Here is a 20,119-nt window from a genome sequence, read left to right as displayed (position 1 = left end):
CCAGAATCTTGCCCGGAACTGGAGTTCAGAGCAGTCGGGAGCTTTTGTCTCCCTCCCAATTGAGAAAGCCAGCCTCCTAGATGTGGTATTACTGGGTCAAATGGCAGTTCCATTTTTACATTTTTGAGGAAAAGACTTGCTGTTTTCCACAATGGTTGCACCAGTCTGCATTCCCATCAACAGTGAAGGAGGGTTCCTTTTTCTCCGCATCCTCTCCAGCACTTGTCATTTGTTGATTTGTTAATGGTAGCCATTCTGACAGGTGTGAGGTGTCACCTCATTGTTGTTTTGATTTGCATCTCTCAGATGATTAGTGACTTTGAGCATGTTTTCAGATGTCTCTTGGCTTTCTGAATGTCCTCTTTTGAAAAGTGTCTATTTAAATCCTTTGCCCATTTTTTGATTGGATCGTTTATCTTCCTTTTGTTAAATTGTATGAGTTCCCTGTAAATGTTGGAGATTAAACCCTTATCGGAGATAACATTGGCAAATATGTTCTCCCATGCAGTGGGCTGTCTTATTGTTTTGTTGATGGTTTCTTTTGCTGTGCAGAAGCTTTTTATTTTGATGTAGTCTCATTTGTTTATTTTCTCCTTCGTCTCCATTGCCCTAGGAGCTGTGTAACGATATTGCTACGACATATGACTGCAATTTTGCTGCCTATGGAGTCTTGTAGGATTTTTCTGGTTTCCTGTCTTACATTCAAGTCCTTTAGCCATTTTGAGTTTGTTTTTGTGTATGGTTTAAGTTGCTGATCTAGTGTCATTTTTTTTGCATGTATTTGACCGAATTTCCCAGCACCATTTATTAAAGAGACTGTTTTGACTCCATTGTATGCTCTTGCCTCCTTTGTCAAATATTAATTGAGTATAATGGCTTGGGTCCATTTCTGGGTTCTCTATGCTGTTCCATTGATCTATATGTCTGTTTTTGTGCCAGTACCAGGCAGTTTTGAGAACCGTGGCTTGGTATTATAGCTTGATGTCTAGTATTGTGATCCTCCCAACTTTGTTCTTCTTTCTCAGGATTGCTGTGGCTATTCGAGGCCTTTTTTTATTCCAGATGAATTTTTGTAGAGTTTGTTCTAGATCTTTGAAATATGCCATTGGTATTTTAATAGGTATTGCATTGAATCTATAGATTGCTTTGGTAGTATGGACATTTTAATGATGTTGATTCTACCAATCCATGAACATGGTATGTTCTTCTATTTGTTTATGTCTACCTCTATCTCTTTTTTCAATGTTCTGTAGTTTTCTGAGTATAGGTCATTTACGTCCTTGGTTAAGTTTATTCCTAGGTATCTTAATTTTTTGATACAATGGTAAATGAGATTGTCTTTTTCATTTCTCTTTCTGTGAGTTCATTATTGGTGTATAAAAAGGCCATAGATTTCTGTGTGTTAATTTTGTATCCTGCTACATTGCCAAATCTAGTAGTTTTTTGATGGAGTCTTTGGGGTTTTCTATGTATAGCATCATGTCATCTGCCAATAAGGACAGTTTTACTTCTTCTTTTTCAATTTGGGTGCCTTTTATTTCTCCTTGTCTGATCGCTATGGCTAGTACTTCTAGTACTATGTTGAACAGGAGTGGTGAAAGTGGGCATCCTTGTCTTGTTCCTGTTCTTAGGGGAAATGAGTTTAGTTTTTGCCCATTGAGTAAGATGTTGGCTGTAGGTTTGTCATATAGGGCTTTTATGATGTTGAGGTATGATCTCTCTATTCCCACTTTGCTGAGAATTTTTATCAAGAAAGGGTTTGGATTTTGTCAAATGCTTTTTCTGCATCAATTGATATGATTATGTGATTTTTTGTCTCTCAGTTTCTTTATGTGATGTATCACATTTATTGATTTGCCGATATTGTACCATCTTTGCATCCCCGGAATAAATCCCACTTGGTCATGGTGTATGATCTTTCTAATGTATTGCTGAATCCAATGCTAGAATTTTGTTGAGGATTTTAGCATCTATGTTCATCAAGGATATTGGACTGTACTTCTTCTCTTTTTTTGTGGTATATTTATGTGGTTTTAGGATTAGGGTATGCTGGCTTCATAGAAAGAGCTTGGAATTGTGCCTTCCTCTTGAATTTTTTGGAATAGTCTGAGGAGGATAGGTTTTAGTTCTTCTTTGAATGCTTGGTAGAACTCCCCTGTAAAGTCGTCCAGGCCAGGGCTTTTGTTTGCTGGAAGATTTTTGATCACTGTTTCAATTTCTTCGGTAGTTATTGGCCTATTCAGGTTTTTTTTATTCTTCTTGGTTGAGTTTTGGGAGCTTGTATTTTTCTAAGAATATGTCCATTTCATCTAAGTTGCCCATTTTGTTGGAATAGAGTTGTTCTTAGTATTTTTTCATAATTGTTTGTATTTCTGTGGGATCAGTTGTTACTTCACCTCTTTCATTTCTGATTTTGTTTATTTGGGTCCTCTCTCCTTGCTTCTTGGTGAGCCTGGCTAAAGGTTCATCAATCTTGTTTATTTTTTCAAAGAACCAGCTCTTGGTTTTGTTGATCTTTTGTATTATTTTTTTTGGTCTCTATGTCATTTATCTCCACTCTGATATTTATTATTTCCTTTCTTCTGCTTACGCTGGGCTTTTCTTGTTGCTCTCTTTCTAACTCTTTGAGTTGTAGGGTTAGGTAATTTATTACCATTGTTTCTTGTTTTTTGAGGTAGTCCTGTAGAGCTCTGAACTTCCCTCTCAAGACTGCTTTCACTGTGTCCCATAGATTTTGGATTGTTGTGTTTTCATTGTCGTTTGTTGCCATGATGCTTTTTATTTCTTCTTTGATCTCTCTGGTAGCACAGTCATTGTTTAATAGCATGTTTAGTCTCCAGGTGTTTGATTTTTTTATTGTTTTTATTGTAGTTGATTTCCAGTTTTATGCCACTGTGATCTGAGAAGATGCTTGATATGATTTCTATCTTCTTGAATTTGAAGAGACTTTGCCTGTGTCCAACATATGTTCTATCTTTGAAAATGACCCATGTGCACTTGAGAAAAATGTATATTCTGTGGCTTTGGGGTGGAATGTTCTGAAGATATCAATTAATTCCATCTGATCCAGTGTGTCATTTAGGATTGATATTTCTTTGCTTATTTTTTGTTTAAAGGATTTGTCCAGTGGTGTTAGTGGGGTATTAAAGTCCCCTACTATGACTGTATTGCTGTCAATCTCTCCCTTGATATCCTCCAGAAGTTTTTTTTATGTATTTGGGTGTTCCTGTATTGGGTGCGTATATGTTTACCAGAGTTATATCTTCTTGTTGGATTGCTCCCTTTAGTATTATGAAGTGGCCTTCCTTATGTCTTGTTATGTCCTTCACTTTGAGATCTAATTTTTCAGATATAAGTATTTCTACCCCAGCTTTTTTTTCCCATTTCCATTTGCCTGAAATACCTTTTCCCATCCCTTCACTATCAGTCTGTGTGAGTCCTTTGTTCTGAGGTGGGTTTCCTGTAGACAGCAGATATTATGCAGATGTTGTTTCTTTTTGTGTTGTCCCAAATTTCCCTTAGGCTCTCCTGGTTTTTTAAGCTTTTTTTCTAGATGCTGCTCTGCTTGGGTGTTTTTTCCTACCTTGTCTTCTAGCTCACTGATGTGGTCCTCCGCTTCTTCTAGTCTACTGTTGATGCTTTCTATTGAGTTCTTTATTGCAGTGTTGTCATTTCTTCTTGGTTCTTCTTCATTTTTTTTTGGTTCTTACACATATTGTTGAATTTGTCTTCCATCCTTTTCAGCGACCTTATGACCATTTCTCTGAATTCTTTCTCTGACATATTGCTTGCCTCCATTTTGTTTTCTTCCTTTTCTGGTGATGTCTCCTTTTCTTTCGTATGTGGGCTGTTTCTTTGTCTCCCCATGATTTCTCTTCTCCGGGTATCCGGTTATGTAGCTCTCTCTCTTTTCCATTGACTTATAGGCACAAAATACAACACACAAGGCACTGAACACACATGTATTCACAATACTAATAACTCCAAATAAAGGTGACCACCAGAGAAAAGAGAATTATGGGATTAAAAAAAAGTGCAAAAATGATATTGAGAAAAGGAAAAAATAAGAGAGAAAAGAAGGAGAATAAAAAAGAAGGGGGGAAAACTACATAGGGGGAAAATCTATATATATTGGGAGAAAACTCCAATAAAACAACAACTAATCCAAAAAAAATGCAAACAACTAACACCCAGACATGAATGCAAACTACAAACTACAACTAATAACAAGCGAGGAGAGGAAAAAGAGAAGCAAAAAAAAAAGAGAAACAATCACACAAACAAACAAAAAAACCAATCTAATCCACAATCAAACTAACAACAACAATAGGACAGAGAGAAAGAAGGGCAAAACAAAACAAAATAAAACAAAAAACATAAGTTAAAAAAACAGCAATAAAAACAAACAAAAAAAGGGAAGAGTGAAAAAAATTTGGATTGTGAAGAAAGAGAAGAGAGGTGTGTATGGACTTAGAGCAGGGGATCGGAAATTAGATATAGAAATAGGGTGAATTTTTAACAGGGGGCAAAAAGAAGGAATAGGGAAAATCTAAAGCAGGAATAGGGTACAAGAAACAGGACAACAAATGGGGAAAAGTGAGGAAAAGAGTGTTGGCATAAAGGTAAAGTTGAGATAGAGTAAAATGATGCTAAAGGAAAAATGAAAATAGAATGTAGAACACTGATCCCAAAATAAAATAAAATAAAGAGGAAATGAAATGAAACTTTAAAAAGTAAAATGTGATTAAAAATAAAAATATAATAATTAAAAAGGTAAAATCAAGTGAGAGAAAAATTTAGTTTATTAAGTAAAAGATAAAAAATAAAAATGTGCAGTAGTGAAGGTCATTCACTTCCTCTACTGTTCTGTTTGGCATGCCTGTTTCCTGTCAGGTAGTCAGAACAGTATTGAAGTTTCCTGCTTTCCACCACTCCTCTGTGTCATAAACCACAATCCTGTTTTCAAGCAAGCTGTATTTCTTTGTTACTCAGCCTGCCTGTGGTTGTATTTACACAAGAGTCAGTTTGTGATTCAACCCCTTGGTGGCAGTGTTTCTGTATTGATATCTGGGTCTATTAAGTCCTCTACCCAGTATTTAGAATTTGTTTTCCCTGCTGTACTTAATACTGGTTTGGGGGTATGGACTGCCCCAGAGCTGGTTTTCTGATCATTTCTCCCTGCTCTGATCCCCAGGTTTCACAAAAACAACTTTCCCCTGCAGTCTCTGAGAGTGTTTTTAATTGGGTGATCCTAGGTACTGGGCTTAGTAATCAAAAGCAAGGAGAAAAAGAGCCATAGTAAGTGCGTGAACTCATTACTTTTTCGCCCCGGTACTGCGCACAACTCTGCTCACGTCTCTGTGCACGTCTTTTTCTCCTGGCACAGTGCAGCCAGTTTACTGGTAAACCTTCAGGCTGCCTCTTTGTGCCCAGCCCAGCTATGGGTTGATTTCTAGAGTTCCCTTCTGCCAGCAGCCCTGTGGACCCCCTTCCACATTCGCAGACTACGCTGTCCCCAATGTCCACTGATTTTGTGGGCGCAGACTTCCTCTGAACCTCTAGAGCCCTCTGCGTGTGTTTCTCCCTTCAGCCTGGATCGCAGACCTCACCTTTCTCTGAGCGAAATCTGACCTTTCTGTGAGAATGTGCAGAGCTCGTCCGAGTCCATGTATTCACGCTGCTTGAGACCCGGTGTTTGTGGGTTTGCTCCTGGTCCCTGGGTGTTGTGGTTGTAGGGTCCTGGGAGGTATCCGATTCTTCCCAGTTGAAGGTAAGGCAAGGCTTCTGATCACAGTTACTCTCCCCTTCAAGATGGCATGGTTTCTGCGGCAGAGCCGGTCGCTCTAGGAGAGATTTCAGCAGCAGTGAAGGCTCCCCGGTCAGGGGAGCCCGGTCCGGCAGTCCCCAACAATCCCTTGGAGTATAGCTGTCCCTCACTCACAAATATACACTCCCTGTACATCCACACACTCTCCTTTCGTTCTCTCACTCATACACTATCTTGCAGCCTGCCTTCCCGTTGGCAGCCATTTTCCTATCCCTGGGCTTTTCTTTTTAAAAGTTAATTCATTTATATTTTTAATTTAATGAATATAATCTTTTTTTACAATATGTTTTTAATTGACTTCAAAGAGAGGAAGGGCGAGGAAGAGAGAGAAACATTATAAGAGAGACAAATCAATCAGCTGCCTCCCACATGCTCCCTACTGGGAATTGAGCCCTCAAACCAGGCACATATCCTGACTGAGAATCGAACTAGTGACCTTCTGGTACATGGGACAGTGCTCAAACAACTGAGCCACACCAGCCGGGTACTCTGGGCTTTTCTTGTTCTCTTTCTAATTCTTTTAGTAGTAGGGTTAGATTTTTTTATTTTAGCTTTTTCTTGTTTCTTTTATTTAAAATACATTTTTATTGATTTTTATAGAGGAAGGGAGAGAGAGGGAGAGGGAGAAAAAGAGAGAGAAACATCAGTGATGAGAGAGAATCATTGATCAGCCTCCTGCAGGACCCCTACTGGAGATCGAGCCCACAACCTGGGCATGTGCCCTGACCGGGAATTGAACAATGACCTCCTGGTTCATATGTCTACGCTCAGCCACTGCGTCACATTAGCCACGCTTTTCTTGTTTCTTAAGGCAGGCCTGTAATGCTATGAACTTCCTCTTCAGGACTGCTTTTGCTGTGTTCCACAGATTTGGGTTTGTTATTGTTCATTTTCATTTGTTTCCAGGAAATTATTTATTTCTTCCTTGACCTCATTGTTAACCCATTCATTGTTTAATTACATGCTCTTCAGACTCCATATGTCTGAATTCTTTGAGGTGTTTTTTTTTGTAGTTGATTTCTAGTTTTATGCAATTGTGATCCAAGAAGATGCTTGATAAGATTTCAGTCTTTTTGAATTTGTTAAGGCTTTTTTGGTGTCATGGGGATATAAAGTACAGCATAGGTAATATAGTCAATAATATTCTAATAACTGAGTATGCTGTCAGAAGGGTGTCAGATTTTCTGGATGATCGCTTAATAAGTTATGTAATGTCTAATCACTGAGGTATACACCTGAAAGTAACATAATAGTGTATCTCAACTGTACTTGAAAAATAAAAATGATGTTTAAATGGGAAAATTAAAAAAATGATGGACACACACAAAAGAACCTCTACTGAGGACAGCTGCACTTGAGTGAAATCATTAGTTTGAGAACAGTAGGATAGACACTAATAAGAATTGAGAAGGTACTTACTTCTTTGACGAAAGTTTATAAACAAAGGTAATTAAGAAAGGAATCACATCTTCATCTTTATATTCCCCTACAGTAACTTGGCACTCAGTAATTGAATTGAATTGTTCTTAATGATAATACCATGGTTTAGGATTTCTTTATTTAATATTTATACATTCAGTGAAATAATTGTTTTCTCATGAATTTCCTTCAGAGCTTAGGTTTTGAAGCTTCTTTGGTCAAGAAGGATCGGTCAGCAAGCCATCTAGACCATAAACGAGAAATAAGACAGTAAGTACTTTGGGAGTGTCAGTGAAAAACAGATTGTGATTCTTTGTTATAAATTTAATATCCTCTGAGCATGTCAGTTTTTACAATATTATCCTTACTCTTGGTGGATTGGTCTCAACTTGTATTTACCTATACTACATAGAATCTTTAACCTCTAGCTACTTACTAAAAGGATTTTTCTTTTCTACGTAAGATGGAGACGGTCCTTCCTTGTGAGCCTCTTTTTCTGTATACCTGTAATGGGACTAATGATATATATGATGGTTATGGACCACCACCTTGCAACTCTTCACCATAATCAGAACATGAGTCAAGAAGAAATGGTCAACATTCATTCTTCTATGTTCCTGGAGCGCCAGATCCTGCCAGGATTGTCCATTATGAATTTGCTATCTTTTTTATTGTGTGTACCTGTACAGGCAAGTGAAATGTTAGCAAGTATATTTGTTAATAATGAAAACTAGCTAAAATGTGGCAGGCAGCCCTGGCTGGTTGCTCAGTGGTTAGAGCGTCAGCCTATGGACCAAAGGGTTGCGGGTTCAATTCCCAGTCAAGGGCACATACCTCCGTTGCAGGTTCAATCCCCAGCCCCAGTCAGGGTGCGAGTGGAAGGCAACCAATCGATGTGTGTCTCTCACGTAATTTATTTCTCTCTCTCCCCCCCTCCTCCCTCCCTTTCATCTCTCTTCCCTCCCTTCTACTCTCTCTAGAAATCAAGGGAAAAAATAACCTCTGGAAATGAGGATTAAAATAATAATAATAATAATAGTAATAAAATGTGGCAAGCAAGGCTATTTTTAGTTGGAAAGCAGATGTTAGCCAGAAGCCTATCATTTTATGCTGGATGCTTTATAAAAATAATCTTAAACTGAGTGGTTTAAGTAAATAATAAATTCCGCATAACTCCTAAGGATACTGTTTAGTGACAAAGCAGATAATAAGAGTTTAATATGTATTCAGATATGAATTTGGTATTCATTCTGCTATTGTATGTAAATTTATATTTTAAATTATTATAATAATAAGCTATCCTGAGCCTATGTAGCCCAGCCGGCTCACTTCTTCTACCTCTGTAACTTTCTAAATAAAATTTCTCTTCTAATTAAAAAAATACATTTTGTTTATTTAATATTTTAAAATTAATTCTATTTATATTAATGATATTAAATATATTTTAATGTTATTAATTTATTATTTAAAATACAATACTTATAATAATTATTATATTATTAGTTATATTGTTTTTCCCCGGCACTTAAATTCATTACTTTTTGTATGTTTTCAGTTCTTCTTTTGAGATAAACTTTTACTGTGGAGCACTTCCATCTAATAAATACATTCCTTTTTCTGATCCTTGTAAAAGGCAATAATGATTTTTTAAACATTTTAGTGTGTTTCTCTATACTAATGAAAAATAAGCTTTTTGGTTATGTTTACCAACAAAACTAGCCAACAGATCTAATAGCTTAGGTATACCACTTAGGTTCAATTTTGGAAAGGGGGAGATGAGTTTTATATAGAAAAATCCTTGTCAAAAGAGTATAATTCATTTTCTAGTTCTTGTTTTTGCTGGGATCAAAAAGAAAATTCTAAGAGCCATCTGAGTTTATATTATGGAATATCCATTGGACTATGGAGGACAGCTGACAAGGGCTTGTACACCAATTTGAATCTTTATGCACACATATCTGCTAAAATATAAACTATTGTTTCAACTTAAAAATCTCTCTTTATTGTTTATGGATTAGATAAAAGCCAAAGGAAGTTAGCATTGATACTGTATCTTAGCTATTGAGGTATATATGTGAATTTCAGTATTTTTTTAAAAAGCAATGATTATTGTTTCTATATTACAGTTTTTCGGAGGCTGGTATTTCTACATTCATGCCTACAAAGCACTGAAGCATAAAACTGCAAATATGGACGTACTGATTGTGCTGGCCACCACCATTGCATTTGCCTACTCTTTGGTTATTCTTCTGGTTGCAATGTATGAAAGAGCCAAAGTGAACCCTATTACTTTCTTTGACACACCTCCTATGCTATTTGTGTTTATTGCATTAGGCCGGTGGCTGGAACATATAGCAAAGGTAAAGTCAGAAAAGGTGACATTTGCTAAAATCTTGGGTAGCTAAATGACCATAATATTTTCTAGACAAGTTATTGGAAATAGATATTGATTTATGTAATCATTTACTGAAATAAGTGTTTGTTTGGCAATGTTTTAAGTTAAGTATTCCTTTAGAAGATTTAGAAATTTCTGGAATTAATACTATAGAGTACATCCATGTTTATTTTAAGAGAGAGGCATTTAAGAAGTACTTATTTTTTTATTTATATCACGAAAAATTGATGTGACCACAGTATTTAAAATAATGATGGGAAAAAATTTACCCATAATCTCACTTTATAATGGAAATCACTTTATAATCCTGTTCCACATATGTTTATATTTCCCAGACTGGCAAAATGAATATTACATACCCCTTTGTACCCTTAACACTATATAGTTTTCCGCCCATTTTTGAAGTCGAGATACTTATTTGGCATTTCTGAATAATATTATGTCCAACCAACATGCTATAATTTACTAAACTATTCTGGTTTTGTTCTCAATTATAATCCAATTTTTTAAAAATATATTTTTATTGATTTCAGAGAGGAAAAGAGAGGGAGAGAAACATCAGTGATGAGAGTCATTGATTGGCTGTCTCCTACGCACCCCACACTGGGGATCGAGCCTGCAACCTGAGCATGTGCCCTGACCAGGAATCAAACCGTGACCTCCTGGTTCATAGGTTGATGCTAAACCACTGAGTCACGCTGGCCGGACTCCAATTTTTAATTTTAGATAAACCTGAATTAAACATATTCATGTCTAATGTCATTTCTGTTGAATTAGTGTCTTAGGATAAATTACAAAGCATATGGTTAAAAGACATAATGCTTTCTGTAGTTTATGCTACAAGTTGAAACAATTCTTACCAGCAAGGGTATGTTAGTGAAGTAGTTTTACTACAACTTCATCAGCACTGACTCTTATCTAAATTCTTGAAATGGTATATTATAGTTGCTTTAGTTTTCATTTATTGCATTAATAGCAGGGATAAACATTTTTCCACACATCTGATACTATATTTCTTCTTTAAAATTTTTAATTGATTTATTAGAGAGAGAGAAGCATTGATTTGTTGTTGTTCCACACATTTATGTTCCACTGGTTGTTTCTCACATGTGCCCTTTCCAGAGATCGAACCTGAAACCCTGGTGTAGTGGACAATGCTCTAACCAACTGAGTTACCTGGCCAGGGCTTATATTTCTTCTTAAATGAATTGCCTATTCATGTCCTTTGCTTGTGTACCTATTGGGTTCCTGATGTTTTTCTTCTTAATTTACATTATTTACTTATAAATTATAGCTAATTATACATTTTATATTTTGTGTACTTCATATTTTTGAAGTAAAATATTTTCTGACTTGAACTAATTAATATTCCTAAAGCTGTCTTGTGGGTAAATATTAAAGATTATATCTTTATTTTAGGTAATACCTGGGCTTTTTCTTCCATAGCATTGTTGACTGTCTTTTTAATTTATAGGGCAAAACATCAGAGGCTCTTGCCAAGCTAATTTCACTACAAGCTACAGAAGCAACTATTGTAACTATTGACTCTGATAATATCCTTTTGAGGTATTTATCTTTATTCTTCCCACTTTTCCTTTTTACCTCCTTATGAAAATATCAAATATATACAGAAGTAGAGAGTAGAGTATAATGATTGCACATAATCCATCTCTCAGATTTAACTATTACTCACATTTATAACTGTAACACCATTTTGCATCTAACAAAATGAACAAAAACTCCTTAATATCATCTAATGTGCAGTCTATATTCACATTTCTCCTGTTGTTCTGAAATGTTTTAAGTTTCATTGTTTGAAATGGAATTCAAGCAAGGTCCATGGGTCATTACATTTGATTCTTTTAATCAAATGCATGATTCTTTTAATCTAGAACAGCTCATCTTTCTCTTTTACACTCCTTTTTTCCTCCCCCCTTCTCCCTCTCCATACAATTGACTTGTTAAAGAAACATCCATCAGTTGTCCTGTATAATATTCCAGTTTGGATTTGTCTTTGCTTCTGTGTGGTGTCATTTAACTTGTTTTGTAACTCCTGTGTTACCTGTAAACTAGAAGTTAGAGCTAAAGGCTTGACTGGATTTCATTCTTTTGTATTTCTCATTTGTATACTCATAAAATTATTTAGACAAATTTATACAACAAATAAATTGTTTAGTTAAATAAAATCTATTACATTATTTTCTAAGGTTTTCATTTATTCAATCAATGACTATTCAATAAATATTTAAAGTGCCTACTTTGTACCAGAAATTGAGCTGTCCTTCACGAGTTAACAGACTTACATTGTAGTTCCTAGCTTAAATGTTGATTCTAGCCTCCATTGGTAACAATTATGGAGCCACAGCTTTGATGTGAACTGAAAAGCTTGCATGAAAAAATCAACATGAGAAGCATATTATAACAATGCTTTTTATTTTAACTCATATCCAGTGAAGAACAAGTGGATGTGGAACTTGTGCAACGTGGAGATATCATTAAAGTGGTTCCAGGAGGCAAATTTCCAGTGGATGGTCGTGTTATTGAAGGACATTCTATGGTAGATGAGTCCCTCATCACAGGTATGTTCTTCAGACGGTCATGAAAGTGAAGTGAATCCAAAATGTTAATGAAAAATAGGCATGCAAGGTGAAGAGCTTTTTGTAGAAATTGGAATGAGTAAATAATGAGCAAAGAGAATGAGTTATTTTAAGACTGTATTAAATTGTCCTGCCTGGTGTGGCTCAGTTGGTTGGGCGTCGTCTCATGCACCAAAAGGTTGCTGGTTCGATGCTGGATCAGGGCACATGCCCCAGTTGTGGGCTTGATCCCCAGTAGGATCAATGTTTCTCTCTTTCCTCTCTATAAAAAAAATCAATAAACATATTTTTTAAAGACTGTATTAAGTCAATTTCTGCAGATTTACTTTGTGGTTTTAGTTATGCTAAGTGAAGGCTCTTTTCACTAAGAATTTTTAATTACTAGAACATATAACCACAGGAAATTGTCTAATTCTCCTGTAGAGCCCAGTAAGACTTTGGCAAATTTACCTGACCAAATACCTATTTTGTCTTACTGCCCTAAAGATTGTTCTAGTCTGAGCAGGGATAGGACTCCAGGTTTTCCACATCAGCATCTGCTCTAAGAGAGCAGTTTTAGAAGACTTAAATAACTAAGGCCAATTTGAAGCAGTACCAACATAACAACCCTTAGGAGAGTGACAGGAGAAGCTCCGCTTATGGACCAGGTGGAAATAACTTAGGACAGTGGTCGGCAAACTCATTAGTCAACAGAGCCAAATATCAACAGTACAACGATTAAAATTTCTTTGGAGAGCCAAATTTTTTAAACTTAAACTTCTTCTAATGCCACTTCTTCAAAATAGACTCACCCAGGCCGTGGTATTTTGTGGAAGAGCCACACTCAAGGGGCCAAAGAGCCGCATGTGGCTCGCGATTCACAGTTTGCCGACCACGGACTTAGGACTACTCTGTGTTTCTCAGTAGGTGTGCTATTGCCAGTTTGAATGGGACAATTCTTAGTTCTGAGGGACTCGCTTGCACATTGTAGTACACTTAGTATTCTTGACTCTGGCCCACTAATTAGAGTAGCAGCACCCCATCACCCACCAGCAGTTATTACAAGAACTCCCTCCCACATGTATAAATGTTCCTTGGGAATAGGCTGAGAATAAAATAATCTAAAACTAGGGTAGAGTTCCAAAAGGATCTTCCAACAAGAGCTAGCATATTAGGTTTTTCCAGTTTAAGACAGTATGCCTAGGTTTGACCCAGAACTGACATAAGGAAATAGGGCAACTTTCACCTGGGCATTTGTCCAAATTCTATTTCATGAAGTAAGAATTTTCTTTCTAGATATTTTTTGACAATCCTACCTAATAAAAGGGAAGTATGCAAATAACCATCACTCCCCTACACCCACGATTGGGCCGGCGGCAGGCTGGGGGCGGGACTTGGGGTGGCCAATTGGGCTGATAGGATGAGCGGGTCCCCGCCCCCTGTTCCTCCCGTAGGCCCCAACGGCCGGCACTGCGGGAGGACTGATGGAGCCGGCGGAAGGCACAGGTGGCGGAACTCGGGGTGGCCGATTGCGTGGCTGCCAGCACCAGTTTTCCGCCAGCAGCAGTTTTCCTCTGGCCACCTGCCGATCGGAGCACCTCCCGATCGGAGTTCCTCTTGGGGTGGCCGATCGCGCTGGTGGGAGATGCTCCGATCGGCAGGTGGCCAGAGGAAAACTGCTGCTGGCGGAAAACTGGTGCCGGCAGTCAGGTGAAGGAAGGTCTATTGCACGAAACTTCGTGCAAAGGGCTTCTAATTAACAAATAATGGTATATTTCAAGATAGTGCTTATTTATACTCCCTAAATCTATCTTTACTCCTTATACAGGGGAGGCAATGCCTGTGGCTAAGAAATCTGGCAGCACAGTGATTGCTGGTTCCATTAACCAGAATGGGTCACTACTTATCCGTGCAACCCATGTTGGAGCAGACACAACCCTTTCTCAAATTGTAAAACTTGTGGAGGAGGCACAAACATCAAAGGTAACTTAACTCCCTAGGAGAAACAGAAAGTATTTTATTTAAAGCTCACTCAGTATAAATCTTTATTTAGTTTTCATATTTTCCTTTGATTAATTCTAATTGCATTAATAAGGAATTTATTTAAAAAGCTCTGTGTTCTATTTATTATAAAAAGGAGACTTTGATTTATATATATATCATTATTATTACTATTATTATTATTAAATTCTAGGCTCCTATCCAGCAATTTGCAGACAAACTCAGTGGCTACTTTGTTCCTTTTATTGTTATTATTTCCATTGCTACCCTCTTGGTTTGGATTATAATTGGATTTCTGAATTTTCAACTTGTGGAAACCTACTTTGCTGTAAGTGTGACATGTAACAATTTTTTACCATATATAAAACAGTTTGTGTATTTTTTGCATAAGTTATTAATTGGAAAGTAACCTTAATAATTACTAGTATCTTTAAGGGACTGAAGTGGGAGGCTGATAAGAATAACATTTGCATTTCTGTAAATATAAAATATTTCCTTTTAGAAAGATTTTTTTTATTATCACATGTGATTTTCCCAAAGCAGGCAGTGAACTTTTACATTTTATACCTAACCTCATTTCCAGCATTATTTTGCTATCACAAAGGACTATAGATATACTAGAGGCCTGGTGCATGCTCTCCAATCTGGGACCCCTCAAGGGATGTCCGACTGCCCGTTTAGGCCCGATCCCACCGGGCCTAACCGGGCAGTCGGACATTCCTCTCACAATCCAGGACTGCTCACTCCCAACTGCTCACCTGCCTACCTACCTGATTGCCCCTAACCGCTTCTGCCTGCCAGCCTGATCACCCCCTAACCATTCCCCTGCCAGCCTGATTGGCGCCTAACTGCTCCCCTGCTGGCCCGATTGCCCATAACCGCCCTCCCCTGCAGGCCTGGTTGCCCCCAACTGCCCTCCCCTCCTGGCCTGGTTACCCCTAACTGCCCTCCCCTGCAGGCCTGGTCGCCCCAACCTGCCCTCCCCTGCTGGCCCGGTTACCCCTAACTTCCCTCCCTTGCCAGCCTGGTCACCCCTAACTGCCCTCCCCTGCAGGCCTCGTTGCTCCCAACTGCCCTCCCCTGCAGGCCTGGTCGCCCCTAACTACCCTCCCCTGCTGGCCTGATCACCCCCAACTGCCCTCCCCTGCAGGCCTGGGTCCCTCCAACTGTCCTACCCTGCAGGCCTGGTTACCCCCAACTGCCTTCCCTTGCAGGTCTGGTCCCTCCCAACTGCCCTCCCCTGCTGGCCTGATTGCCCACAACTGCCCTCCCCTGCCGGCCATCTTGTGGTGGCCATCCTGTGTACACATGGGGGAGGCCATCTTTGACCACATGGGGCAGCTATCTTGTGTATTGGAGTGACAGTCAATTTGCATATTACTCTTTTATTATATAGGATTGAGGAAAATCTTGGGATCTCAGCTCTGCCACATACCATCTGTGTGATCTTAGGTCAATGTAATTTCTCAATGAGCTTCATTTTCCTCATCTATAAAATGAGATTTTAATAATCCCATCCTGCATAACTTGTGAAAGTTAAATAAGATTATATATTAGAAACACTTAGTACTTTATTAAATGCTTTATAAATGCAAGATAATATTGGGCCCTGGCCAGTGTGGCTCATTTGGTTGAGCATTGTCCTGTACCAAAAGGTCACAGGTTCAATTCCTGATCAGGGCACACACCCAAGCTACCTATTAGATCCCCATTAGATGTTTCTCTCTCACATCAATGTTTCTCTCTCTCTCACTTCCTCTCTCTAAAATCAATTAAAATATTTTTAAAGATAATATTAGTGCCTGCTTCTCTCTAGTTCTATGATAGTCTCTAAAGTATTATGTCATAAAGTGATAAAGTGGACCTGGACTATGCTTCCTTTTAGAGATATAACCTTTAAGTCACTTCTCTTAGCCTCAGTTTGTCATCTGTAATATAATGATGATAATACCTAAATTGCAGGATTGGATTTAATGTAGGTGAAAACATGCACATCTGACATATATGAAAACATAAGATTAGATGTTTCTGAAAGTCCCTTCCAACTCTGCTACTGTATAGATGAACACTTAGTTTAAGTATTTGAGAACTTAGTAAGAAACTAGCACTGTAAAACCATTATTGCTAAGAAAGTCTTACTTTGTTGTGTTTCTTTATTTTAAAAAATGCTGTTCTGTATAGTGTTTTATGTTGGTTGGCCCTTCAATTAAAGAACAAGTAGAATCATAACAACTGTGTACCTATTCCATAGTATGGTCATTAGTATAATAAAAAAAAGTTCTTTAACTGATTCATATTGGTTAAGTAAACATTGAAGAGAATTGCTGGGAGGTATTTTGGAATGTCTATCATGAGTTCAGGGGATCTTAGGAGATTTCTCCTAGTATAGTCAATCATATTTACCCACACAAGCAAATATTCAATGCCATTAAGAGTTATACTGCCCTGTCTGGTGGGCTCAGTGGTTAGAGTGTCAGCCCATGCACCAAAGGATCACAGGTTCAATTCCCAATCAGGAGCATGTACCTGGGTTTCAGGTTCAATCTCCAACCCCAGTGGGGGCATGTGCAGGAGGCAACCAATCAATATGTCTCTCTCACATGGATGTCTCTCTCCCCCTCTCCCTCCCACCCTTCCAGTCTCTCTAAAAGAAGTTCTTGGGTGAGAATTAACAAACAAATTAAATAAATAACCCTGGCTGGTGTGGCTCAGTTGGTTAAAGTCATCCTGCAGGAGGCAGCTGATTGATGATTCTCCCTCTCGCCTCTTCCCGCTCCCTTCTCCCTCTAAAATAAACAAAAACATATATTTTTTTAAAAGAGCTATACTACCAGATATACTCAGTTCACAGTTACATCCAAAAGAATTTTATTGAAATGTGATTAAGCTCCCTTTGTATGCTGGGTGATTTTTTTTCATTGTCTTCAGAGAGGAGTGTGGAAGGTAGGTCTCAGTATACAGAGATTCAGAATTTCTTTTTATTATGATCAAATTTGTTGAGAATTAGGTCCTGTTTGCAGCTATTTTCGAAAGTCCCTAATAAAAATACTTACTGTTAATATGAGGCAAAAAAGCTGACTTTTATGTTCCTTATATTCACTCCATAGTTTGTAACTGAAAATTAGTAAAATTGAAATCTTGATTTCGGACCATGACTTGTTTACCAGTTATGTCACAATTTCTTTTATTCATAAAAAAATTTAAAAATTTTTTACTAGTAACTAAAACATATAAATTGGTAGTTAAGTAGGATTATGTATGACTTCAAAATTGAGATTTTATTTCAGTAGAGTTAAACTTTGTTTTATATGGCTCTAAATCAGTAACCAAAATTCATGCCTTTCTTCTAAAGGGCTACAACAGAAGTATCTCCCGAACAGAAACAATAATACGTTTTGCTTTCCAAGCCTCTATCACAGTTCTGTGCATTGCATGTCCATGTTCACTGGGTCTGGCGACTCCAACTGCTGTGATGGTGGGTACAGGAGTAGGCGCTCAAAATGGCATACTAATCAAAGGTGGCGAGCCATTGGAGATGGCTCATAAGGTAAGATAGTCCCCAGAACTAAGAATTGTCCCATCCGAACTGGCAATAGCACACCTACTGAGAAACACAGAGTTCTAAATTATTTCCACCTGGTCCATAATCCAAGCTTCTGGCACTATCCTGAGGGTCGAGGTAGGAAAGGTGTTATTTTGGTTCTGCTCCAGATTGTCCTTAATTATCTAAGGCCTCTAAAACTACTAGAGTTTTACACTCTTAGAGCAGATGCTGATGTGGAAAATCTGGAATCCTATCCCTGCTCAGACTAGAAAAGTCTTTGGGGCAGGAAGACAGAGGAGGTGTTTGCCCAGGTCTTTCAGGCTTCTAACCTATTTGTGTGTGACTCCATGTTTGTGTTCTTCACTGTGAGGTAGCACTTTTGGTTACATTACAGTTTCTTTGCCTTTCTGCCACCAGATGCCAGTTTACAACTATGATTTCAGGAATATAATCCTACCCCTGGTCTCTCTCATATTAGGATTTTCATAACAATCTCAATCAAGGCTGCTTGACTTCAACTAAAACCATGTTCCTTCTAGTATGTTCTTATTATGAGAATATGAACTATATAGAGATTCATGCATGTACTAAACACAGAACACAGTTTAAAACAGATTTGGAACCTCATCTAGTGAATACAGGCTATTAATTTTTATAGGATTTTTTTTTAATTTTGATATAATTTCAAACTTAAAGAAAAATCGCAAGAATAGTATAAAGAATTTCTGTATATCCTTTACTGCAGATATCAGCCTCCTTTCCTAAGAAGAATGGTATTTTTTTACATAACCACAGTACAAAGTTCAAAATCAATAAATCAATGTTGATATAATACTATTATCTAATCAATAGTCCATATATTCCCATTTCCTCAGTTGTCACCAAAATATCCTTTATAGCTATTTTTTAAAAATATGTTTTTATTGATTTCAAGGAGGAAGGGAGAGGGAGAGAGAGATAGAAACAACAATGATGAGAGAAAATCATTGATTGGTTGCCTTCTGCACCCCCCACATTGGGGATTGAGCCCACAACTTGGGCATGTGCCCTGATTGGAATTGAACCATGACCTCCTGGTTCATAGGTCAATGCTCAACCATTGAGCCACACCGGATGGGCCTTTATAGCTATTTTTCCTCTTGTCAGGAATCATGCTTTCTATTTAGTTGTCATATTTTTTCATCTCGGTTCCTCAAGCTATTTATTTTTCAGGGTTTGTATTTTGAGTTTACTGTGAGGTGACTGTTTTCTAATTGCAGACTCTTCCTTATTCCTGTCTGGGTTGCAGTTCCCTCATTGATTCCCTGAGCTCTCTCTTCAATAAAGTCAAAGCAGCCCAGCAGGTTTTATCTGATGCTCACTTCAACTTAATTATTTACCTTTCTTTTATAATTATCTTCCTAATGCCCAGATTTCCCCTATAGATCTGTAATTCATTGCTATTTAAAGTCTTTATCTTTCCCTGGAGGCACTAGAGCAGTGGTTCTCAACCTTTCTAATGCCGCGACCCTTTAATACAGTTCCTCATGTTGTGGTGACCACCAACCATAAAATTATTTTCGTTGCTACTTCATAACTGTAATTTTGCTACTGTTAATGAATCATAATGTAAATATCTGTGTTTTCCGATGGTCTTCGGCTCTACAGCAGTGGTTCTCAACCTGTGGGTCACGACCCACAGGTTGAGAACTGCTAGCAGGGTCGCCTAAGACCATTGGAAAACACAGATATTTACATTACGATTCATTAACAGTAGCAAAATTACAGTTATGAAGTAGCAACGAAAATAATTTTATGGTTGGTGGTCACCACAACATGAGGAACTGTATTAACCCTTTGCACTCGCTTGCTTTTTTCTCGATTCCTTTATTCTAATGCTAACCGTGTCGAGTCACACTCGACATCCAAGTGCAAAAGGTTAAAGGGTCGCGGCATTAGAAAGGTTGAGAACCACTGCACTAGAGGCATCTCTTAATTAACTATTAACAGTCAACCTTTAACAATTAGTTCTAGGTGTTTAACATGTATCCACAGTAGGTTAAACATTTGCAGTGTGTGTGTGTGTGTGTGTGTGTGTGTGTGTGTGTGTGTGTGTGTGTGTAGGGGGGGGGGGAGTAACTAAAGGTATTTCTTCCCTTATTCTCCCAAAGACAGTTTATTAAGTCCAAGCTTATTAAGAAGTAAACTTCTGCCGAAACCGGTTTGGCTCAGTGGATAGAGCGTCGGCCTGCAGACTCAAGGGTCCCAGGTTCGATTCCGGTCAAGGGCATGTACCTTGGTTGCGGGCACATCCCCAGTAGGGGGTGTGCAAGAGGCAGCTGATCGATGTTTCTCTCCCATCAATGTTTCTAACTCTC

At 38.0% G+C, this 20,119-nt stretch overlaps 1 protein-coding gene across 1 annotated transcript in view; it reads left to right on the top strand.

Annotated features, from left to right (window-relative positions):
* The window catches only part of ATP7A (ATPase copper transporting alpha), a 204,527-nt gene that overhangs the window by 147,557 nt on the left and 36,851 nt on the right, over positions 1 to 20,119 (top strand). The window contains exons 8-15 of the mRNA XM_079765248.1: positions 7,440 to 7,516; positions 7,710 to 7,935; positions 9,373 to 9,606; positions 11,116 to 11,207; positions 12,093 to 12,220; positions 14,046 to 14,200; positions 14,412 to 14,546; positions 17,571 to 17,765. Of these exons, the coding sequence (XP_079621374.1) occupies positions 7,440 to 7,516; positions 7,710 to 7,935; positions 9,373 to 9,606; positions 11,116 to 11,207; positions 12,093 to 12,220; positions 14,046 to 14,200; positions 14,412 to 14,546; positions 17,571 to 17,765 (1,242 nt within the window). The remainder of the gene's footprint in view (positions 1 to 7,439; positions 7,517 to 7,709; positions 7,936 to 9,372; positions 9,607 to 11,115; positions 11,208 to 12,092; positions 12,221 to 14,045; positions 14,201 to 14,411; positions 14,547 to 17,570; positions 17,766 to 20,119) is intronic.

This window comes from Cnephaeus nilssonii (assembly GCF_951640355.1).
Source record: "Cnephaeus nilssonii genome assembly, chromosome: X".
NCBI lineage: Eukaryota > Metazoa > Chordata > Mammalia > Chiroptera > Vespertilionidae > Cnephaeus > Cnephaeus nilssonii.
This window is presented reverse-complemented; position numbering and strand designations above follow the sequence as displayed.